General features: G+C 32.8%; 2 protein-coding genes and 1 long non-coding RNA gene across 3 annotated transcripts; all 3 read right to left on the bottom strand.

Annotated features, from left to right (window-relative positions):
• Positions 1-472: 472 nt before the first annotated feature.
• LOC138322375 (uncharacterized) lies at positions 473-2,174 on the bottom strand. The gene is made up of 3 exons (XR_011208376.1): positions 2,031-2,174; positions 1,238-1,290; positions 473-675 (listed from the first exon to the last, which is right to left on the bottom strand). It is a non-coding gene; the product is annotated as an uncharacterized lncRNA (long non-coding RNA).
• Positions 2,175-9,326: 7,152 nt separating this feature from the next.
• On the bottom strand, positions 9,327-12,499 carry LOC138320388 (uncharacterized). Its single transcript, XM_069263324.1, has 5 exons — positions 12,406-12,499; positions 11,125-11,165; positions 10,709-10,827; positions 10,132-10,299; positions 9,327-9,556 (listed from the first exon to the last, which is right to left on the bottom strand). Exons 2-5 carry the CDS (start codon positions 11,163-11,165, stop codon positions 9,444-9,446), a joined length of 441 nt encoding a protein of 146 aa, XP_069119425.1. The 5' UTR covers positions 12,406-12,499; the 3' UTR covers positions 9,327-9,443.
• A 1,694-nt stretch (positions 12,500-14,193) lies between these two features.
• LOC138320387 (uncharacterized) lies at positions 14,194-18,828 on the bottom strand. Its single transcript, XM_069263323.1, has 2 exons — positions 18,694-18,828; positions 14,194-16,545 (listed from the first exon to the last, which is right to left on the bottom strand). The coding sequence occupies exon 2, from the start codon at positions 16,484-16,486 to the stop codon at positions 14,894-14,896; it is 1,593 nt and encodes a 530-aa protein (XP_069119424.1). The 5' UTR covers positions 16,487-16,545; positions 18,694-18,828; the 3' UTR covers positions 14,194-14,893.
• Positions 18,829-26,762: the final 7,934 nt, after the last annotated feature.

Below are 26,762 nucleotides of genomic sequence, written 5' to 3' on the forward strand. Positions count from 1 at the left end.
ACCAGGACATTCACATACAGATAAGTAACACTTTAAATCATCGTATTACTCTTGTACCACCACCAATTACTTTAGATATTGTAAACCATCTCTGCATAATATTGTATATATAACTAAATTGTGTTTTGAATTTAGCTGCTGGTTTCTTATTTCTGTTATTCGTTCCTGTAACACATCATCATCATCACCATCATCGCACAAACCTAATTAAGAAATGCTACTTTGTTATTTATCACTTCTCTTTATATAACTTTCTTTCGTCATTTTGTAGACTTTTGGAAAGTAAGTTATATTATCGCTTATAAAACTGTACTTTAACTAATGAAAAATCATACACAGAAAACAATATGCGTATTTCTTACGAAACATAAATAGGGATACTTAAATATTAATTAAATAGAGGTATTCATAGACAGAAACACAATTCATAGTACGACTTAAACAAAATGCAGTTAAAGATCAATAGTTAAACCAGATTCGAATCAAAATTTATTTGCGGTACTTGGTGAATCAACAAAGATACCGTTTAGATCAAAGTCGGTGAAGATGTCGTCAACCTCGGCCTTGGTGAGGAATCCGTCATTGGTCCTGTTTTGTTCGGCCAGACGGAATAGTTCACGCGCTTCAGGGCTATCTGGTAGTGCAGGACGGCCGGGGTGGCTAAGGACACTCACGCTACAACCAAATCCTGAGGTATAGGTCACATCGACCGAGGAGATAACCATAACATAGCGTGCATCATCGTATTCCGTAAAATATTGAACCACTAAATTGCAATAATTTATTGAATATGGAACGAAAACATACAAATATGAATCAACACACATACTCTTTAATCAATAAGTAGTCTGCCTGCCCTGATATTCACATTCGCCATTACTGTACTGTTATAGTAGATAATTGGCCTTCGTTAAATTAGAATGTGCTAAAAATATGATAAAACACCTTAAGGTAGTGATATATGATATTGGCGGGTCCATGGATTTAATCTTTAACAATATGTTAAAGATATTTAATTGTAAATATTTGTTTACAATTATTATCAAAGGTGAATGAGGAAATAAAGTTAGTAACAGAAATAAAACTCACAGAGGGAAAAATCATGTAAACAGCAAGACTTATTAGTATAACTATTTCTAAGAGCAATGTATGTATGTATAGTGGTAATTCAATCTTCACCTTTTATTGTTATTTTGTCATTATGAAAATCATTAGCGTGAATAAAATATATACATACCAGCAAAGGACAGCACATGCTGTCAACAAAATAAATCCTTTTGTCTGAATCATCTGAAAACAGCAATATTCTCTACGCTTACAAAGATCTTCGCATCCCTTTATCAAATTATGTGTACAATATACAGTTGCTACTTATAGTCACGTAGAGTTATTGTCTGAATCATCTAACATCATACTAATTATCTTTCATAGAAAGATTTACGGATATTTCACGTATAACATTTAAAACGAAAGTTCAAACGTATTGTTGAAAATTAGATTATGTCAATTAATCTCTTTCTTCAATATCTGATTGGCTATTGAATAAAATGTTTAAATTGTCATTTCAAATAATTCCTAAATATTTTAAACAGATATATATTTCCAATTTAAATTATTTCTAAATATTTTGATCAGACAGCCATACTTTCGAAAATTCACTTCGAAATTCAATTTTTAATGTAAAAGCGAAGTTTAATGTCAGTGAACATGTAATAGGTTTCTGGCGATCAATTTCACGGGGTAAATAAAGCCTACAATTAGGAATGGAGCAACAGAAATTACAAATGTACGAATGGAACAAAAATTCTAATAATTAAGTAATTGTAACGAAGACTAGCTTGATAATTGTCGATACACTTCTACTAGTAATGGTTTGATAGGTTTTCTCACACTGTATTCAAATTTACCAAATACCCAGACCGAGTAAAGTAGTTGTTATCGCTAATGACAATGATTGTTATTGGTGGATATACGTCGAGCGATATGATGTATTGACAACGAAGCGAATATTTGTCAATTAAAAATGTTACCTGGTCGATTATTGTTGTGCCTTTAACGCCGTCTTGGCAGAAATGACTCTTGGACAAGTGTGAGAACCCAGCAAATGTCTGCCCAGACTACTGATAAAGTCTGTCTGGGTGTGCACTGTAAAACAAAGACCTGGTCCGGTATGTATATTTAATCATACGTCAGTGGAACTAAAAATTCACTTTATAACATGTTAAGATGTTAGCTCCAATAGTCGTTACGATTAGGAAAATCGAAATCACAGAGAAAAGTTTGTGGTTGACAGGATAACACCTCTGCGAGACGTTGGTGTATAACTCACGAATATTTTTGAATAATTCATGAAATATTCATGAATTTTACATTCATAAATATTCTACAATTATTCATGAATATTTTAATGCGATTCATGAACTGAAATAATTAAGGAAAAAATATTTCATTAATGAATTAATTAACATTCATGAATCTCTTTTATTCATGAAATCATGAACATTTATGAACAACCCATTCATGAAAATTCATAAAAAGTTCATGAATATTCATTAACTTAAAAACCACCATGGATGATCATGAATATTTATTTGTGATAATTTATGAGTTATTCATGAACTACAACTCGCCTCAGTATGCACAAACAATTTATGATTATTCATGAACTGGAACAACTCATGAATATTCATGAACTTGAGTCGTCTTCATAAAGTTTAATGAATGCAAGTCAGCAGCATCTGTATTTCATGAACTCTAGTGGGGTCCAGGATAGAAATTTTCTACCAAACCAATGCAATTCTATTGGAATCAGTTCAATATTTGATTAAACAAATTCTGATGACAATAGGTATAATCCATATATCAATATATAACATCTGAAAATTTTAACATGAAATCAACAACAGTTTACTGTGTTCATTATATTTTTATACTGCCACACATAAGTGCTATCAAAATCTCTTTCAGGGATATGCAGCAATCAATTTCATAATACATTCCAAGTTAATTAGTATTTGTCCAAAATAAACCTATAGTTGTAAAGCCTAATAGTTTATATGGACAATTTAATTCAATAATATATCACAAAATTCTACAAACCAATATCAATGCAAAAAATATCTGACATTTTTTTTGTTGAAAAAGAACTACATATAAATCAAAATTTACTGAAAGTGATCACCTGTGCTTAAAGAAATCCAGGAATGGAATGATCCATTCACTAATGTGCCAAAACTTCCGTTTTTAAGATGAATTATGTTTACCCTCCATACGCCAGAGATACAGCAGCCATTTTGGCTCGTGACTGTTTTGGCGGGAAATATATATTAAAATCATGTGACTCATGTGGTAATGTCAGAAGTCATGTGACTTCAGTGGATATTCGTTAAAATGAATTTTGAAGAATTTTGATGAATATCAGTCATGTATAAAACTTCATGAATAACTTTTGACACATTGATCAATAACAATCATGAATGTTTCATGGATTTATAAAACTTAACGAAGAGTTCATGAGAGTCATTTGATAAATATTCATGAACATTTTGATCATGAACCACAATCTGCTAATATTCTTGAAAATCCATGAATCATTCATGAATATTCATGATGTCACGAATACCATCTTGCAGGGGCAGAATTAATACTAACTGTTTCGTTTTAAGTATAGCTTTAATTCAACTGGAAACCAAAAGCCAAAAACCTTATCGATACAATACCACTGCTATTTACTTACAGTGTTTTACAAAAATTAGCCATTGTTAAAGACTGGGGTTAAATGTGGTCTCTTATTAGATAAAAGTTAAATGTGGTCTCTCATTAGATAAAAGTTAAATGTGGTCTCTCATTAGATAAAAGTTAAATGTGGTCTCTCATTAGATAAAAGTTAAAATTAATGTGGTCTCTCTTTAGAAAAAAAGTTAAAATTAATGTGGTCTCTCTTTAGAAAAAAAGTTAAAATTAATGTGGTCTCTCATTAGATAAAAGTTAAAATTAATGTGGTCTCTCATTAGATAAAAGTTAAATGTGGTCTCTCTTTAGAAAAAAAGTTAAAATTAATGTGGTCTCTCTTTAGAAAAAAAGTTAAAATTAATGTGGTCTCTCTTTAGAAAAAAAGTTAAAATTAATGTGGTCTCTCATTAGATAAAAGTTAAAATTAATGTGGTCTCTCATTAGATAAAAGTTAAAATTAATGTGGTCTCTCATTAGATAAAAGTTAAATGTGGTCTCTCATTAGATAAAAGTTAAATGTGGTCTCTCATTAGATAAAAGTTAAATGTGGTCTCTCATTAGATAAAAGTTAAATGTGGTCTCTCATTAGATAAAAGTTAAATGTGGTCTCTCATTAGATAAAAGTTAAAATTAATGTGGTCTCTCATTAGATAAAAGTTAAATGTGGTCTCTCATTAGATAAAAGTTAAATGTGGTCTCTCATTAGATAAAAGTTAAATGTGGTCTCTCATTAGATAAAAGTTAAATGTGGTCTCTCATTAGATAAAAGTTAAAATTAATGTGGTCTCTCATTAGATAAAAGTTAAATGTGGTCTCTCATTAGATAAAAGTTAAATGTGGTCTCTTATTAGATAAAAGTTAAATGTGGTCTCTCATTAGATAAAAGTTAAATGTGGTCTCTCATTAGATAAAAGTTAAAATTAATGTGGTCTCTCATTAGATAAAAGTTAAAATTAATGTGGTCTCTCATAAGATAAAAGTTAAAATTAATGTGGTCTCTCACCAGATAAAAGTAAAATTTGGTCTCTCATTAGATAAAGGTTAAAATTAATGTGGTCTCTCATTAGATAAAAGTTAAAATTAATGTGGTCTCTCATTAGATAAAAGTTAAATGTGGTCTCTCATTAGATAAAAGTTAAATGTGGTCTCTCATTAGATAAAAGTTAAATGTGGTCTCTCATTAGATAAAAGTTAAATGTGGTCTCTCATTAGATAAAAGTTAAAATTAATGTGGTCTCTCATTAGATAAAAGTTAAAATTAATGTGGTCTCTCATAAGATAAAAGTTAAAATTAATGTGGTCTCTCATTAGATAAAAGTTAAAATTAATGTGGTCTCTCATTAGATAAAAGTTAAATGTGGTCTCTCTTTAGAAAAAAAGTTAAAATTAATGTGGTCTCTCTTTAGAAAAAAAAGTTAAAATTAATGTGGTCTCTCTTTAGAAAAAAAGTTAAAATTAATGTGGTCTCTCATTAGATAAAAGTTAAAATTAATGTGGTCTCTCATTAGATAAAAGTTAAAATTAATGTGGTCTCTCATTAGATAAAAGTTAAATGTGGTCTCTCATTAGATAAAAGTTAAATGTGGTCTCTCATTAGATAAAAGTTAAATGTGGTCTCTCATTAGATAAAAGTTAAATGTGGTCTCTCATTAGATAAAAGTTAAATGTGGTCTCTCATTAGATAAAAGTTAAAATTAATGTGGTCTCTCATTAGATAAAAGTCAAATGTGGTCTCTCATTAGATAAAAGTTAAATGTGGTCTCTCATTAGATAAAAGTTAAATATGGTCTCTAATTAGATAAAAGTTAAATGTGGTCTCTCATTAGATAAAAGTTAAAATTAATGTGGTCTCTCATTAGATAAAAGTTAAATGTGGTCTCTCATTAGATAAAAGTTAAATGTGGTCTCTCATTAGATAAAAGTTAAATGTGGTCTCTCATTAGATAAAAGTTAAATGTGGTCTCTCATTAGATAAAAGTTAAAATTAATGTGGTCTCTCATTAGATAAAAGTTAAAATTAATGTGGTCTCTCATAAGATAAAAGTTAAAATTAATGTGGTCTCTCACCAGATAAAAGTAAAATTTGGTCTCTCATTAGATAAAGGTTAAAATTAATGTGGTCTCTCATTAGATAAAAGTTAAAATTAATGTGGTCTCTCATTAGATAAAAGTTAAATGTGGTCTCTCATTAGATAAAAGTTAAATGTGGTCTCTCATTAGATAAAAGTTAAATGTGGTCTCTCATTAGATAAAAGTTAAATGTGGTCTCTCATTAGATAAAAGTTAAAATTAATGTGGTCTCTCATTAGATAAAAGTTAAAATTAATGTGGTCTCTCATAAGATAAAAGTTAAAATTAATGTGGTCTCTCACCAGATAAAAGTAAAATTTGGTCTCTCATTAGATAAAGGTTAAAATTAATGTGGTCTCTCATTAGATAAAGGTTAAAATTAATGTGGTCTCTCATTAGATAAAAGTTAAATGTGGTCTCTCATTAGATAAAAGTTAAATGTGGTCTCTCATTAGATAAAAGTTAAAATTAATGTGGTCTCTCATTAGATAAAAGTTAAATGTGGTCTCTCATTAGATAAAAGTTAAATGTGGTCTCTCATTAGATAAAAGTTAAATGTGGTCTCTCATTAGATAAAAGTTAAAATTTATGTGGTCTCTCATTAGATAAAAGTTAAAATTTATGTGGTCTCCCACCAGATAAAAGTTAAATATGGTTTCTCACAAGGTAAAATTGAAATGTGGTCTCCCACCAGATAAAAGTTAAATGTGGTCTCTCATTAGATAAAAGTTAAATGTGGTCTCTCATTAGATAAAAGTTAAATGTGGTCTCTCATTAGATAAAAGTTAAAATTAATGTGGTCTCTCACCAGATAAAAGTTAAAAGTGGTCTCTCATTAGATAAAAGTTAAATGTGGTCTCTCATTAGATAAAAGTTAAAATTAATGTGGTCTCTCATTAGATAAAAGTTAAAATTAATGTGGTCTCTCATTAGATAAAAGTTAAAATTAATGTGGTCTCTTATTAGATAAAAGTTAAAATTAATGTGGTCTCTCATTAGATAAAAGTTAAATGTGGTCTCTCACCAGATAAAAGTTAAAAGTGGTCTCTCATTAGATAAAAGTTAAAATTAACGTGGTCTCTCACCAGATAAAATTAAAATGTGGTCTCTCACCAGATAGAAATGAAATGTGGTCTCTCACCAGATAAAATTGAAACGTGGTATCTCACCAGATAAAATTGAAACGTAGTCTCTCACCAGATAAAATTGAAATGTGATCTCTCACCAGGTAAAATTGAAATGTGGTCTCACACCAGATAAAATTGAAATGTGATCTCTCACCAGGTAAAATTGAAATGTGGTCTCACACCAGATAAAATTGAAATGTGGTCTCTCACCAGGTAAAATTGAAATGCGGTCTCACACCAGATAAAATTGAAATATGGTCTCTCACCAGATAAAAGTTATATGTGGTCTCTCACCACATAAAATTGAAATGTGGTCTCTCAACGGATAAAAGTTAAATGTAGTCTCTCACCAGATAAAAGTTAAATGTAGTCTCCCACCAGATAAAATTGAAATGGGGTCTCTCACCAGATAAAAGTTAAATGTAGTCTCTCACCAGATAAAATTGAAATGTAGTCTCCCACCAGATAAAATTGAAATGGGGTCTCTCACCAGATAAAAGTTAAATGTAGTCTCTCACCAGATAAAATTGAAATGTATTCTTTCACCACATAAAATTGAAATGTGGTCTCTCACCAGATAAAAGATAAATGTAGTCTCTCACCAGATAAAATTAAAATGTAGTCTCTCACCAGATAAAAGTTAAATGTGGTCTCTCACCAGATAAAATTGAAATGTGGTCACTCAACAGATAAAAGTTAAATGAGGTCTCTCACCAGATAAAATATAAATGTGGCCTCTCACCAGATAAAAGTTAAATGTGGTTTCTCACCAGATAAATTGAAATGTGGTCTCCCACCAAATAAAATTGAAATAAGGTCTCTCATTCGATAAAAGTTAAAATTAATGTGGTCTCTCACCACATAAAGGTTAAAATTAATGTGGTCTCTCACCGATAAAGGTTAAATTTGGTTTCTCACCAGGTAAAATTGAAATGTGGTCTCCCACCAGATAAAATTGAAATAAGGTCTCTCATTCGATAAAAGTTAAAATTAAGGTGGTCTCTCACCAGATAAAAGTTAAATGTGGTTTCTCACCAGATAAAAGTTAAATGTGGTCTCTCATCAGTTTAAAGTTAAATGTAGTCTCTCACCAGATAAAATTGAAATGTGGTCTCTTACCAGATAAAAATTAAATGTAGTCTCTCACCAGATAACATTGAAATGTGGTCTCTCACCAGATAAAAGTTAAATGTAGTCTCTCACCATATAAAATTGAAATGTGGTCTCCCACCAGATAAAAGTTAAATGTAGTCTCTCACCAGATAAAATTGAAATGTGGTCTCTCACCATATAAAATTGAAATGTGGCCTCCCACCAGATAAAAGTTAAATGTAGTCTCTCGCCAGATAAAATTGAAATGTGGTCTCTCACCATATAAAATTTAAATGTGGTCTCCCACCAGATAAAAGTTAAATGTAGTCTCTCACCAGATAAAATTGAAATGTAGTCTCTCACCATATAAAATTGAAATGTGGTCTCTCACCATATAAAATTTAAATGTGGTCTCCCACCAGATAAAAGTTAAATGTAGTCTCTCACCAGATAAAATTTAAATGTAGTCTCTCACAAGATAAAAGTGAAATGACTGTTGTTCAGATCGTCTTTGAATATGATCGTGCTTGAGTTATGACAAGGACATCTCATGTCTAGGTGTTATGATTTTTCACGTCTTGACATTAAGTAGAATTACAAGTATTTTCTTGTGAATAGCCATCAGGTTGTAATATGTTTGATGATGTTACATTTACACTATGAAATGTTTAGAAATGAGTACGGTTTATGACATTATATATATAACGCAATTTATGATAAAACATTATGTAATTTAATTATTTGGAAATAATAACACAGAAGTACTGATAAGTTATTTGTACTTGTTATTCATAACTCATAGGGAATTTACTAGAGACAAATATTTACCATGAAAATGAGATAAAAATGTATTTATTTTTTTTATATTTTTTTTTTTTGCATAGAACAAAATAATAAAGAGAAACAAAGTGATACGAGCGTTAACTGTATGAAAATCAGCATATTCTTATAAGAAATAAATTTTATTTATTTCAAAACAATATACTTCAATTCTACAGACCAAATCTTATTAAACTGAAATTTCTTTCTATATTCTATGTCAGAAAAGTGAAACTCGTTATTACATTTCTATTAAAGACTCGTTGTAATTATTTTTACAGTCGTAATGTGTGCTCGATACTTAAACTTATCATATCATGTTATGTTATTGCTGTCAGAAAATGTTAATATTCTCAAACATAATGTTATTCTTGATTTTTTTTTTTTTTTTTTTTTGAAATTCTGTCTAAATTAGGCTAAGGCGCGCAAATGATTGTAAAATAGAAATCATTGGTGCACCAATGTATCTTAATATAACAAGAAGAATTATGTGAAGGAAAATAAATCATTTTATTTTACAATCGGATAAAAACAAATATAGTGGCGCGATGCTATTTGAATCCTGCTTTCATTGTATTTAATTTACTCGGCTTTGTTGCTACGTTATGTGGCTGACGGTTTGGGTGTTGTTGCTACAGAAACGGCAATGTTGACTGGTGCATTCTTTAGGTCTCCCCACTGAGTCAGAAACTCATCAAGATTGATAGAGTTATCACCTGGCATGAACAACAACAAAAACAAAATCAGAAAAGTTTGGAAATAATCTATTATAATCCATCAATGAGTACAGGCAGTAAAGAGGACCAATAATATATACATGTATATAGATATTTAGGTTCATTGTTTTTGCGTAACTGCCGTTTCCGACCTGATTTATGCAGTTTTAAGCGTCGGAGGTTTATAAACTCAACACAGATACACCAAAGTACATAACATCGTTTTAAATTTCAGCTTATATGAGTATTCGAATTATATTGAAATCGGCTTACCAAGCAGTACTCGACAAAATACTTCTAATTGAAAGGAAATATTCTAGTATGACTTAGCGAGGTTTTGTAATATTTAAGTCTATCATTTCACCATGACACCTATAACTTTCCAAATAATTTCTTTAAATTCAAGTTATATGCGTATTCGAGTGATTTTGAAATCGGTTTATCAAGCAATTCTCGACAAATTACTTCTAATTGAATGGGAGTATTCTAGTATTGGAGGTTTTGTTGTATGTAAGTCTATCATTTCACTATAACACCTATATACATGTATAACTAAATGTGACAATTGTAATTACCGTTCATGTCGAAATAGGCGAAGATTTCGGGTAAGTCCGCTGTGGTGAGATGTCCGTCGTCGTTTGTATCTGCTTTTACGAACAGAGTCTGTGCCTCGACTGGAGCTCCAAGGTTGTACAGCACCGTCCAATCGTTCACAAATTCACTTTCCGTCACTTCCTGATCATCTAAAAGATGACTTATTACATTTTATCTTTAAAACCACAAGAAAAACTGTATTTAGTTGACATCAATATCACAGGTCTGACCGCCCAGGTTTTACTTACGTTGTTTTGGTTCTCCTTTCCATTATGTTTCTTTTCACACTTATCCAGAAGATATAAACTATCTGATAGCCTAGAGCAAAATAATCTTAAGATGCTTTCATGTTTTCAATACTGTAAACCTAATTCAGTATGAATTCAAAACGAATTTTAGATTTAATTTAAGATGAATCTTATGTTATTAATTATTTTTATTTATCCGTATTATAAATCAGTGTGCAGACAACCGTTATGTACTAAATCAGTCAACTATTCTTATTACATAAAATACAGATTACACAGATTCTAGTTGGTTAAAAAGAAAATTCCATACGGTTCACATCGAAGGCAAGGAATATATTGTCCAGCTCCGACCTGCTTAGTACCCCGCTCCCGTCACTGTCGGCCTTGTCAAACAATATTACCTCTCGCTGAGGTTCAGAGCTAGCCAGTCTAAATATCAAATGTAATATTCATAAAAATACAATAAAATCGGAAAGGAATCTTTGTATTACTTTACCTCATTTAAGTTCCTTCAACATTAAGTCACACTTTATGTAATTTACATTTCATGAATTGAATTCAAGTCAATTTATAACAAAGAATACCAAACGTTAATCACAGATTGAAACGCCAATGTATAATTTAGCTTACCGTGACACTACTAGGATACTCATTCAAAGTAAACATAACATACGTAATGATGATTGTACTATTTATGGTATTTAATAATATGAAAGATGTACATACACGGAAGCGGCCAGTGTACACGCCACTAACAAGGACAACATCTGGAACACAAATAGGTAAGTGATTATCTAATGACAATTATTGACGAAATGAAATACTAGTTCGGAAATAAGAGATCTAGAGGTGTAACATCATACAGTTATGCCTGTTTATGAGTGCAAGTTAAAGAGTTTCCTCAAGTGAAAGAAAATAGATGAAACTAGACCGGGAAGTAAATCGCATAGTCATAGGTTTCGTGTCCTTCCGCGTCTTAGTACCTATTATCTCCGCTAGCTAGCTATAGGCTGCGCTCGGGAGGCAGCCCAGTCTGCCAGTTAACGCCGCCGTAACCGGCTTCAAGTCCATTTTGAGAGCGGGGAAGGAGGGGATACCAAAATGCATGCCTATTCACAAGTCTCGAGTAGAGGTTGTAATATAAATCTTTAAATAACCACAACCAACAAGTGTACTAGTAGAATTCCAAACAAGTCTTCGACTTATCCATCGTGGTAGATATATGTACTATCCACAGGGGTCTGAGGATTACTTAGAAGTTATATAATTATGGACCCGCCTGAGTGCCCGGAGACCATTTTTGACGTTGTAGAGGTCTCGATTAAAAATCGGTTAAAATCAAAGGGTGGAAAGCTCCTCGACTCAAAACTGCTAACCTTCCTAGCTTTAATAGCTAAACACATTTTTATCAAGTCTTCATTAAACGTTTACTACCGTTGGAGAGATGATTTTACAGACCCCGATCGGCCCATATTTTTATCCTTTTGTGGCTGCTACCATCCTAGTGATTGCAATGTGTATAGTTTTGTAGGATGATTTTGAATGGAAACAATATATAGTACTATGTAGAGTATGAATTTTACCAATTTTGATATAGACCTTTAAAACGTAAGAAAATGGTCTTAGGGCACTCTGGTGGGTCCATAAAATGTAACTGTAATTCTCTAATCCTTGTGAATATATCTAAAGATATTATCCTTTTCGTGACAAAATAGCAATAAATTTCAAAATAAGTATTTAAACGATAAGAAAAAGATGGGAGTTTTGTAGCGAACATGGCCTCAAGCGGACGAATAGATAGATTAAAAGTCATTACTGATTTCAAGATGGATATAACTTTTTGTGATTTTATGCTATAGTACGTATAAAAAATCAAATCAATGCATATATCTAAACCATTGATTACTACATTAAACATGTACTTATCTGTCTGCATAGAGAACATTTTATTGATTATAATTTATTGTATAACGTCATGTCACCAGAAGATAGAAATACAGTACTTACGTTGTGTCTTGGTATAAGGATAAAGAGAGTTCCACTGTTCCGAGAGCTAGATAAGGCGTTGTCATAGGTCAGAGATATACGAAAGCCTATAAGTGTCAAAAATAATATTAGTGTGAAAAATAAAGTGAAATACTTTCTCGTTTTAACGTGTTAATTATCTCGTTTGAACGCGTTAATTATCTCGTTTAACACATTATTAGTCTCGTTTTAACGCGTTGATTATCTCCTTTAAACTCGTAAATTATTTCGTTTTAACGCGTAAAATTCGGTCCATTTTGACATCGTATGTAGCTATAGCTTACTGTTTGTAGCAAAATCAAGAAACAAAATTGTACAACAGAATTGACTGGAGGGGTCAAGATCAGAAGTGTACAAGGGCAAATATTGCTTTTCTGATAAGCATTGTCATTAATAATTACATTATTTTAGTTATTTAGGAATTAAGCATAGATATGTAGTGGGTCCCAGACCACGATTACTATGTCTGGGATTAAGGTCGTCGGATACATCTGTAGCCATATCTGTTTTTAGAATGAAAAATCACGTAAATGTTCAGAACCTCTATCATCATGGAATGGCGTTGTGTATGCATTTAACTTGCTTGAAATCAAACGGTTTCAATACCATGGTTGATCAGTCATTTAGCAAGGCCTTTTCTGACATTTTAGTATTTTAGTCCTTCTAGAACAGATACAATAGATATTTCTGAGGGACCCATGACCATCACCTAACAGGCACCCTCTGCGCAGGTATTTAAGAAATAGTTACTGTTAAAGATAAAAAAAACTAATGCGTTAAAACGAAATGATTCACACGTTAAAACGAGATAACGAACGTGTTAAAACGACATAATTATTTTCTTTCTCCTTATAACGACATAATTATCACGTATTAACGAGAAAAGCATTTCTTAATTTTTTAATGTGACACTAATAGGCTTTCGTAGAGATAAGAACTATCTGATGTCACAACTGTTAAAGTACATGTATAACTGATGTCAAACTGACAGTACTATCGTGCAATCGTGAGTTTTACACCTCGGTGTTTTAAATGCCTTCTGGGTGTGAAAATAACATCTGTTTATTCTTTTACATTGTGATTTATCAAATAGTATGTTATGTTTTGTTACTAAAACAAATAAATTATGCGTTTGTTTGTATTTCGTAAATTTACTAAGTTTACTACATGTTGTTATCATACCATTCCGTTGTACATGGAACTGTACACTGTTAATATTGTATTATTGTATTTTTTTCTATAAGGAGAGAGCTTTTATAGGGTTGACCTAATGTCCAGTCAAACTATTATTGTTGTATCATCTAACAATGAATTATTCTAAAAAATAACAGATTTTTCTCTGTAATTTCAAATGCACTTAAATTGTGCGTACATGTAACTCTGCTGCATTTTCTCGATGATAAAATGATCTAAAATCGAATTTTCATGGCTGAATTTTCATTTTATAAAAATCACATTTTTCTCACAATTCATATACATATTTGAAAATACGGTTATATCAAAGACCCCAGAAAATGAAACATCTCTGCAAAATGTCCAGATGTAAGCAAGCAGAATATAATGTATTTTATTTATGAATGGGGAATAGAATTACTTTCAAATTAAAGAGTATTTTAACAAAGCCGATTTCAAGCTTACCGGGTTCCCTTGTATGTATAGGCAACACATTATTACTCTTTTCGAATATCTGAGTTTGTGAATTAATTCTATATCGATTATTTACTTGACATTTTGTGACTACCTGTGTATGAAGATATTTTTTTTGGTTTGTTTTAGTTTTACGTCCTATTAACAGCCAGGGTCATATAAGGACGTGCCAGGTTTGTTGGTGGAGGAAAGCCGGAGTACCCGGAGAAAAACCACCGGTCAGCGGTCAGTACCTGGCAACTGCCCCACATGGGATTCGAACCCGCATCCCAGAGGTGGAGGGCTTGTGGTAAAATGTCGGGACATCTTAACCACTCGGCCACCGCGACCCCTCATATATGAAGATATCATTGAACGTTCTTTGTAATGTATTGATGTTAATGCGCCCAACATAAGAAAATGAAGAAACAATGAAGAAATTTCTATTTTTATCTTTTGAAATGGTAATATATAAATGATTCTACTATCTAAATAAACATTATTCACAATTATTTATAACAGACAGACCTTCATGGTTTATGTAGTTGACAATAAATAAGACAAACAAAGAAAAAAATGGCAGTTTTAAAAGAAAACCTTCACAGTTCATAGTCATCTTTTTATCTCTTTTGTTTTATAAAACAAAACACAATAATGCGCACAAAATTATCAATTAGACCGAGTCTTTCCACAGTAACTGTCTCAATGTGAAGGTCATTACCTTCAAATTTCCTTCAAATCGTTCTATTTCATCTCTGTTAGACTAACCGATATGTTCTTGAATCGTGGTGTAATTTACACAAAGACGCTACAATCCTTGTTATGAAATAATAAAGTGTTGTATTTAAAGAGTCGTAGACTCCCTGGTTTGAACAGTTCCATCTTCGTATCCCAGCCACACCCGATCGTCCGGCTGTACACCTATAGCCGTAGGACGCGGTACATATTCCTGTCTGTTCATCACAGTTCTCAAAATCGAGCCTCTTTTGTCTAGAACCAGGATGGCGGACCGAAGTGTGTCGACAACGTAGATGTTGCCCAAGGAGTCAAAACATGCATCGACCACCATGAAATGGGAGATGCCTCCTTTCTTCACATACTGTCCTGTTACTTGGCTTTTGCCACATGCGGAGTGGAATCGTATTCGCATTTCACTGTCCATTACTGTGACGTAGCCAGAACCCCTGTTGAACAAGACTAGATCCCCATTTCGAGGATTCTGCCTTAGACGCATTGGTTTTGGTGTGTTGTCGAAGTCAATTCTTCCAACCAAAGATCCACGGACTTTGTGGAGAACGTTTCCTCTGGAATCAAACTTGATAATAAGTCCTCCTGTCTTGAACGCGACGATGATAAAGTTCTCCCGCGTAACAATGAGACTAGAAGGAACTGCCTCTGTGTAAAAGATGACCTTCGTGCGTCCATATGCACCTTTGATCTCTCGAATGCTTTTGTCGGCACAGCATATCAGCGTCCGTCTTCTGTCTGGAGAAGTGGTAACGTCAATCACCTCTACCCCGTTTGTAGTCACGACTTGTATGGGCTTTTTGCTGATGGTAGACATCAGATTGACCTCGTCAGTATCACACAGGACCACCCAAGCTTCTGTATTGTTGACAGGACAGATGTTGGTAACCTCTGTTTCATGCTCCGAAACCCGGACGGGGTTTTCCAGAGCAGCACCGGGATTCGGATAGCCGAGATCCTTGGATGACAGGAAGCTGTAGGCTTGCTCCATCTGGTTATTGGTGACAACCATGACGCTTTTTGCTTCCCTGCGAAGTTCACCAAAGAGAGTACGGACCTCTAATAAATTGAAGTCTCCTGATACAAATTTCGGAACCTCGAGGATCGAGGCATTCGCTAAAGGTCGGTTGCCGTTTTTACCCAAGGCCTGTCTTATAGGACTCGTATCAATCATCGACAATGGTAGACTCTTTCCAGATTTGCTGTATTTGAGAATCTCCGTCTCGAGCCTCTTCAACTGGTCTACGACTTTGGAGAGTTTCTCGACGTTTTTTCGCCTGATACGCTCCACCTCCCGGATATTATCCTCTGTAACACGATCCACGTTGTTCTTAATAATCTCCCCTCTATTCCTTATCTGGTGGATTACGTTATCCACCTGTTCGTTATAATCACGCAGACGCTTGTTTACCTGAGTCACATTGTCCGTTAACCTTAGAAGTGAGTTCTCAGACACGTCCAAGTGCTGGAATATTAGGTTTTGCCGATCCTGAACAACGTCCTCAAGTTCTAGAAACTCGTGTTTTCGGTGATCGGATTTAATGCACGTGGGGCATACCAGTTCATCCTGGCACGTGACACACACCATGGTGATAGGTTTCCCTGGGTGCAGCGTGCATTCCTGTTCACTGTAACTGTTACTGGTACCAAAACTGGCACTAAACGGGAAGCTTCTGCCAGATACAGACATCGTGGATATATGGTTATGCAGAAGAAACCTTCCTCATAACTTCAAAATGTCAATGAACCCTGCAAGTAAAAATTTAGAAATACATATATGAGCAAGTCAGTCTATGCTTTAAAATGTCAACTTCACTCTATTAAAAGAAAACATAAATGTGTAACAAAGCATTTAAATTTAGAAAAAAATAAAATATATGGAGTTGTAAAAGTTGTTTCTAAACCAATGCGTTGTAGAAAATCTCATTCCTTTGCTACACATACATTATTTTAATGAAACATGTCAGTAATTTTTCCGTGATTCATAAAAATATAAATGCCTAAATCATTGATTACACTACATGTATATATAAATCACACGTTTAAGGAGTTATAGCATGACTTGATGGATCTGGTAATAATTATTGTTCATTCTTTTTGCTATTTATACTATCTTGAATGTTAATTGAAGCCATATTGTAAAAAAGTGGTAAAAGAATATGGGCTGGTTTGGCAGACTACATAAAAGATATTCCGAGGTTGGCTTTGAGGACAAAATGTTATGTGATACTGTACCAATCAATACTATTTCAAATAGGTATCAAAAATAGGTTAACGGGCAATGTTAACATGACCCTGGTTCAGAAATCAAAGGCCACGATAACGGTATAACTATATCAGGTACACAGCTATCAGCTTTGATACGAATTATATCCAATTATGGTTTTTATTCTGCCTAAGTGTTGTAATTTATGAATAATATTCCCCCAAACCTAAGTTAATGCTATTAATTAAGGAATATATGTTTATTTTGTTGAGGTTATGAGGGTATAATGATAATGGAGCCCGTGTAAATTTTATGTAACTCGGCTTCGGTTTTTAACAAAACCAAATATCCCAGCACTTGGATGCTTCAAAAAAATGAATGTTATTTATTCCCGCGGCAGTTGTATATTTTTTATCAAAATATCCATATTTTTTTCTCTTCCGTCTTCGTCAACGAATTCGATTGAACAGCTGATTGGAATTAATTTATTCATATGTTCCCGCCAAAAGTGGGATCATGACTCCACGTTACTACGCCATCGACTATTCCCGTAACAATAGAATCGCCGCACGTGTTGTGCTAACATTATACACTGATAATGATAATACCAGAAAGCATGGTTATTGAGTCCATGTCAGTGCAAACTGTAAATATTCATAAATCACGGTTCAAAATTCGTTACATAATTCCGTTGCAGAGGATTAGGTATAGTTTATTCCTATCTAAATTTTGTATACCTCGCCTCATATCCGATATACGCAAAATAAATAAGCATACGTTAATATGACACGTACATTTTATAATGAGTTTAACGTGTGTCGCCTTCTATCGTGTCCGTCTTTTTATACCAATAGATAGGAGTTTGCTATAGAACGTATCAGAGTTATAATAATCTATGTAGTAAATGCAAATGGTCCAATAGACTTAACACGTATCAGACCGTCCATAGTCGGATCATGCGTAGTTTATGCTAAAATAGCATAGTGAACTGTTATTCTTAATTAAATACCCTTAACATCAATGTATCTATCATACACACTATCTTCAGTGTAGTAATTGGGAATATCATCCTTAGGGATTAATTATTCAAGAAATAACATGTTTAAATGCTTGCTTATCAGATATCAATATACATTTTGTATTTTAACTGAGAAAAACCCTCCTTAAGGTTAAACTATTCAAGATATAATATGTTAAAATGTATGCTTATTAGATATCAGTATACATTTTGTATTTTAACTGAAAAAAACCCTCCTTAAGGTTAAACTATTCAAGATATCAGATGTTAAAATGCTTGCTTATCAGATATCAGTAGACATTTTGTATTTTAACTGGGAAAAACCCTCCTTAAGGTTAAACTATTCAAGATATCATATGTTAAAATGTATGCTTATTAGATATCAGTATATTTTGTACATGGCCGTTATGATCATTTCTTGATACATTTTTATAATCAATAGAACAAGAACATACAGATCTAGTGATAGTGGAGAGGTGCATTAAACTATATGGGCATCCGAAGGGATCTATTTCATCGCATATTAAAAATTATTTCAATTGCATTCATAACGTGTGTCATATTTGTAAATTTAAGTTTTACAGTATCCGAAAATTACTTGAATTACAGTGGAATCTCTGTTTTGAAATGAGAATGTAACATGTGACTTACAATAAGTGATGAGTGTACTTACCGGATGGATGATGCCGGGTATATACAGTACATACACGGGGTGGATGATGCCGGGTATATACAGTAACGGGGTAGGTATGGACTATATAATAACCAGGGGTACTGTTTATACGAGGCCTTCTTAGGGGGAAATAAACCATACAAATTTTCGGAAACAAATTCAGCAAAAATATATAATGAATTAAATTGACATATATTGATATCTCTCAAAATTTAATGCTATAATATATTTTTAAGTCGAAAAATAATGAAATAAAAGAATATGTAATAATGAACACGTAGGTACCCCTTCGCTTGAATACAACCAAAAGACAATGACTCGTTAATGTATTACAATGGTCAGAATAAACGTCACACCAGCCAGGGTATGTAGACCTCGGGCGACCGGTACGATTTTAATTGAGATCATTCCGTAGATACTGGTGTCGTATCGATACACACTGTAGTGTTATATAGTACCCTGGGCTAGTAGGTATACCGCGATATACAACTCGTGTAGTCATTACACCGATCTAATCAGTGTTTTAATTAGTGACATGTTAATTATATATATAACTGACCGAACATAACATATTACCCTACTCCATTAGATGTTTTACTGTGATTAAGTCACATATTTGTAAGTGTGTTTCTCGACACGGTGTGATACATACCAGCGACAATTTATATCTATTGTAATTGTGAAATTACTGTAGTACGGAATTGTTGTACGATATTAAGGATGGTTCAAAATAGTTACTATTGAATAGTAAATATATCAAATACAAATATATATCGACGATCGTTTGCCGGTGGATAATAAATGTTAACTAATTGTGTCTAACGTATTAGGGGTATAACTACGGAAGAGCATTACCGCCATCAATTATACACTTATATATGAGAACCTACGGTTATGATATCTGTTTTTGAATACATATAAACAATTCTCATCAAATAAATAAGTGTATTTATGCACTTATTAGTACATCAGCTATATAGATTGTGTCTGTACTTCTCACATATATCTAACAGATTGTCTGTTATTCCTGTCACTTTTCCATATGAATATTGAACATTCAATTCGTGTTGTATTCTAAAGAAACAACAAAATGCTGTCAGCCAATAATACTCTATTTTATTATATGCAAGCTAATATCCTTACATCAATGCTATCTATGATAAGCAAAAAACGCCCATGTTAATTCCTCCCGATAAATTCTACAGCGAATCCACTCTATCACACATGTCAATCACACAATCAGTACAATGACCAATGTCAGATTTATCGTAATGCTTTGTGATATATAGTAAAACATAAGATTACGTGTGATACGGGGCTTAAACACCAACTTTGAATCTACCATACTAAAATTACTGACTTTGGATTGAACACAAACCTTTAAATGGGGATCAACATTAAACATCACATAGTGATAGTGTATTTAGTAACATAATTAATTTAGCTCAAAACAATAACCGGTTTATCTCTGGAATACCCATACAAAGTATACAGGGGAATGATGTTAACCACCAATTCATAGTCATAATGAAATTATCGTGTACAGAAATATTATATTAACCGCCAATTCATAGTCATAATGCAAGTTATCGTGTACAGAAATATTATATTAACCGCCAATTCATAGTCATAATGAAAGTTATCGTGTACAGAAATATTATATTAACCGCCAATTCATAGTCATAATGCAAGTTATCGTGTACAGAAATATTATATTAACCGCCAATTCATAGTCATAATGAAAGTTATCGTGTACAGAAATGTTATATAACCACCAATTCATAGTCATAATGCAAGTTATCGTGTACAGAAATATTATATTAACCGCCAATTCATAGTCATAATGAAAGTTATCGTGTACAGAAATATTATATTAACCGCCAATTCATAGTCATAATGCAAGTTATCGTGTACAGAAATATTATATTAACCACCAATTCATAGTCATAATGCAAGTTATCGTGTACAGAAATATTATATTAACCGCCAATTCATAGTCATAATGCAAGTTATGGTGTACAGAAATATTATATTAACTGCCAATTCATAGTCATAATGCAAGTTATCGTGTACAGAAATATTATATTAACCGCCAATTCATAGTCATAATGAAAGTTATCGTGTACAGAAATATTATATTAACCGCCAAGTCATAGTCATAATGCAAGTTATCGTGTACAGAAATATTATATTAACCGCCAAGTCATAGTCATAATGAAAGTTATCGTGTACAGAAATATTATATTAACCGCCAAGTCATAGTCATAATGAAAGTTATCGTGTACAGAAATGTTATATTAACCGCCAATTCATGGCCATAATGCAAGTTATCGTGTACAGAAATATTATATTAACCGCCAAGTCATAGTCATAATGCAAGTTATCGTGTACAGAAATATTATTATATTAACTGCCAAGTCATAGTCATAATGCAAGTTATCGTGTACAGAAATATTATATTAACCGCCAAGTCATAGTCATAATGCAAGTTATCGTGTACAGAAATATTATATTAACCGCCAAGTCATAGTCATAATGAAAGTTATCATGTACAGTAATATTATATTAACCGCCAATTCATAGCCATAATGCAAGTTATCGTGTACAGAAATATTATATTAAAGTGAACAGTCGGGCAAGGATGGCTAAAGTCAGTAAAAATGGTGTGAATGTATCCAGTATAATTTCTAATGAAATGGAAAATTTTAAATCTCTCATCAAAATCTGTCTGAGTAAGAAGAAATTAATTTAAAGTATGGAAATTCTAAAACGTCCTCCCGGCTCACTATGTCCGTGGTTATATTTCCGCGCAGGATCGCTTTCAATGCTTTCAACTTTTCTTTACTTTAATGGTCAGAACTGGGAAACTAAGCAGAACTTGGCCGTCGTATTAATATGTGAGAACTTTTGGAAGGCCAATGAACGCATTTAGACTGGTTTTCTTTGCCCGACTATTCACTTTAACCGCCAATTCATAGTCATAATGCAAGTTATCGTGTACAGAAATATTGTATTAACCGCCAATTCATAGTCATAATGAAAGTTATCGTGTACAGAAATATTATATTAACCGCCAATTCATAGTCATAATGCAAGTTATTGTGTACAGAAATATTATATTAACCGCCAATTCATAGTCATAATGAAAGTTATCGTGTACAGAAATGTTATATTAACCACCAATTCATAGTCATAATGCAAGTTATCGTGTACAGAAATATTATATTAACCGCCAATTCATAGTCATAATGAAAGTTATCGTGTACAGAAATATTATATTAACCGCCAATTCATAGTCATAATGCAAGTTATCGTGTACAGAAATATTATATTAACCGCCAATTCATAGTCATAATGAAAGTTATCGTGTACAGAAATGTTATATTAACCACCAATTCATAGTCATAATGCAAGTTATCGTGTACAGAAATATTATATTAACCGCCAATTCATAGTCATAATGAAAGTTATCGTGTACAGAAATATTATATTAACCGCCAATTCATAGTCATAATGCAAGTTATCGTGTACAGAAATATTATATTAACCACCAATTCATAGTCATAATGCAAGTTATCGTGTACAGAAATATTATATTAACCGCCAATTCATAGTCATAATGCAAGTTATGGTGTACAGAAATATTATATTAACTGCCAATTCATAGTCATAATGCAAGTTATCGTGTACAGAAATATTATATTAACCGCCAATTCATAGTCATAATGAAAGTTATCGTGTACAGAAATATTATATTAACCGCCAAGTCATAGTCATAATGCAAGTTATCATGTACAGTAATATTATATTAACTGTCAAGTCATAGTCATAATGCAAGTTATCGTGTACAGAAATATTATATTAACCGCCAAGTCATAGTCATAATGCAAGTTATCATGTACAGTAATATTATATTAACTGTCAAGTCATAGTCATAATGCAAGTTATCGTGTACAGAAATGTTATATTAACCGCCAATTCATGGCCATAATGCAAGTTATCGTGTACAGAAATATTATATTAACCGCCAAGTCATAGTCATAATGCAAGTTATCGTGTACAGAAATATTATATTAACTGCCAAGTCATAGTCATAATGCAAGTTATCGTGTACAGAAATATTATATTAACCGCCAAGTCATAGTCATAATGCAAGTTATCGTGTACAGAAATATTATATTAACCGCCAAGTCATAGTCATAATGAAAGTTATCATGTACAGTAATATTATATTAACCGCCAATTCATAGCCATAATGCAAGTTATCGTGTACAGAAATATTATATTAAAGTGAACAGTCGGGCAAGGATGGCTAAAGTCAGTAAAAATGGTGTGAATGTATCCAGTATAATTTCTAATGAAATGGAAAATTTTAAATCTCTCGTCAAAATCTGTCTGAGTAAGAAGAAATTAATTTAAAGTATGGAAATTCTAAAACGTCCTCCCGGCTCACTATGTCCGTGGTTATATTTCCGCGCAGGATCGCTTTCAATGCTTTCAACTTTTCTTTACTTTGATGGTCAGAACTGGGAAACTAAGCAGAACTTGGCCGTCGTATTAATATGTGAGAACTTTTGGAAGGCCAATGAACGCATTTAGACTGGTTTTCTTTGCCCGACTATTCACTTTAACCGCCAATTCATAGTCATAATGCAAGTTATCGTGTACAGAAATATTGTATTAACCGCCAATTCATAGTCATTATGCAAGTTATCATTTATACTATACAAATCAAAGAAACAATTATTTAATATGGACATCTTTTTTTTAATTCATATTAACATGTTGATTGATATTTGCTATATTCGTTGACAAATCTTTGTGGAATGTTAATTTGTCTGCCAAAGTATATAGTAATATCATCTAAGAACGAGGAAATAACATTAGAACTAATCACTTACATCATTATGTGTCCTAATGATGTCAGAACAATGATTGGATACACGGTTCCACTTTACGTATGGTAAGATAGTATAGACAATAGATACAGTTAACCTTCACTTGACCATCACATGGATATTCACACAACTTCCTCTATATAAATGTTTGTGTTAACACCAACCATAAAACACATTTCCACCGAAACATGTCTAACTGACTGTGCAAAGATAACGCATGTATACACCTTTCCATTTCAGGTTTAGACAATAGGTTAAATAAGTATGATAACAAAAGAATGCGATACAAAAAACTGTAAAATCTAAACAAAGCTTATATTATCCTCTTGTAGTTCTGCTGCTAGGTCAAGTAATTTGTAATAAATCTATAATCTAAGATGATCTTGAAAGTCTGGTTTTCCCGTTTTATGTGCATGTTTTATATTTCCGTAAGAAGTATATATACATTACATGTCACACATTGAAAAAAACATTTAACGATTGACTTACTATGTACACTTGGAAGATTTACACAAACGTTAGAAATTCGAAGCTCGAGGTTAAAAATGCTAAAACATTATACGTGTCACACTGCATTCATCGAATAAATTCTGTTAAAAGAAGGTTATAAAAAGTGTTTAGTTTTTAGCAGAGCGTGCTGTAATTTCATCTAGTTAGTAACTAATTATTCGAGTTGTCTCCCTTGATATATCTTAATATAATATTGGAAAGAATATATTCATAGTTCAATAATAACTATGAAACCGACAAACACAACAAAATCAAAACAACAAAAAAACTCATATTTGTAATTTCTTAATATCAGAATTTCTACTGTGTAATATAATGTTCCAATATACTGTCATTTACAAGTGTTTTTCTCATTAAAATGGATGGGGTTAATGTATTCCTTTATCACTTATATCATTATAAGCAAGGGTTAAAGTGTACACGGAATGGTTTGGCATATATGGCTTGATTAACGCGTTATTGGATACAATTTAGAAAGGAGAAAGTTCAAGCTTCATAGCGGTTACGGTATTAGAGATAATGCGACTATTCTCTAGAACACACCTGAAGCCCCAAGCCATTGACCCCGATTCGGGACCCCTGACCTGTGACGCCACGAGGACAACGGGCCCTACTCTACTCGCATATGATAGAGTGGCGATTTTCGGTGTCTGCCATCTAATAAAAACTATCTGTTGGTAAATATCGATTTTAAATACACAAATACCAGTGTTCATGTCCGATACCTAATAAATATTATCCTCAATCACAGATATGAGTTTAGAATACGCTTGAAAATAGGGATTTATACCATGCATATATTGATGTACCTCTCGTAGATAAATGAACATCTCTGCATAATTATACGCAATAAAATGTACATAATAATCCACGTACGTTGTAGAAACCACATATACATCATTATTATACCAAGGATTATCCAAAACCCGTCTCGTGTCGTTGAATGTCTACTTGTCAAACTTGGCCCTGCAGGTAGGGCGTAAGAATTGTACCTGCTGCCCCTATTGCATGATCGTAAAAGGCGACTAAATTTAGGATCTTATATTTTCTCTTCTTCATAACAAACTTTATCCTTCCTAATGCCTCCCTTGGCACCGCCTCACTTTTGGCCTTTAGGTGAGCGTTCGCCCCTGTGAGGAAGGCTCTGGGTTCTGTCCCCTGGCCGAGACACATCAAAGTCTATAAAAGTGGTAGTTTCTTCTCCTGCTTAGCGCTCAGCATACAGGGAGTGGGACGACTGGTTCGCCCGTTGTCAGTATAATGTGACCGGGTGGGGTGTGTCGCTTGGTGTCTTCGGTGGCATGCTTCAGTGATATAGCACTATAAAAAGGGCAACAGTTCCACTATACAAGAAGACACTACATGAATATACCGCAGTCTCCCAAAACACGCACCTCGCACAACATACACGCAACACACCGCATACATGGGAGGCCGTCCTTACATGACCATAGCTGTTAATAGGACGTTAATTAATCAAACAAACAAACAAACAAACTTGTCAAACTCGCTTTATAAATTTCTGACTTTTTCATATAACCAGAGATTTAAATATCATTCCCTACTATTTAGTTTAAACGTATTTTATTGCAAACAAATTTACAAAAGGATCGGACACAAGTTATTACAACTTATAAAAGCCCTTTCCCAACAACATTGACATATAAATAATTACAATTGCTTTAAATACATATAAAGTTAGATAATGAATAAATATATGAATATATTTTGAGAGAGAGAGAGAGAGAGAGAGAGAGAGAGAGAGAGAGAGAGAGAGAGAGAGAGAGAGAGAGAGAGAGAAAGCATAACATTTTTATTATGGATGGGCAAAAAATAAATATATATATTGTGCAAAATAATACAAGCAACAATAGTACATATTCAAAGCATATACTGTGTAACGATATTGATTTCTCAAAACCTTTTGCTGCCCTTTATAAAATTTTGAACACATATGAATAGTTCCGAATTGGTATTTGAAGATAGTTCTTGACTACCAAATAGCAGTAAGTCAAGATCTAAGGGAATATTCAAATTTAAATTATTTAATTTCTGAACTAAAATGTTTCTTTCTATATCAAAAAGGACACACTCAAAGAAAAAAATGATAAGCATTCTCACATAAATGTCCACACAAACAGCTCGGAGTTTCTGCAAGGTTCACTCGAAATAAATCATAATTTAAGGAACTACACTGGTGCCTGAGCTTAGTATGAATAATATTAATTTTGCGGTCGCCGATACCAAAGAAGGAAGGAGGAGAGATATGGTTAAGAGGTTTTAGATAATTTTTGAAAATGGTAATTGAAGCTGACGATCTGACAGAATTGTCTAGGGAGTTCCAACAACGAAGTGTTGACGGTAAAAATGAAGATGAAGTTGACGATAATCTATAATATGGGATTCTATAATTATTTACATTTCTCAATGGATATCTAACATTATCTTGAACAGTAGGAGGAAGTAGGGAAGAAAGATATTCTGGAGTTTGATTGTTATGCATCTTATACAAAAGTTGAAGTTTTCTTCTCTTTCTTCTATCCGATAAAGTTTCTAAACCAGTTTCAAATTGTAAGGCATGAACACTTGCATAAGATGGAAGACCCGTGACAATTCTTGCAGCTTCGCGTTGAGCTTTTTCTAACTTTTCAGCTTCTAAAA

Source organism: Argopecten irradians, chromosome 4 (genome assembly GCF_041381155.1).
Source record: "Argopecten irradians isolate NY chromosome 4, Ai_NY, whole genome shotgun sequence".
Lineage (NCBI taxonomy): Eukaryota > Metazoa > Mollusca > Bivalvia > Pectinida > Pectinidae > Argopecten > Argopecten irradians.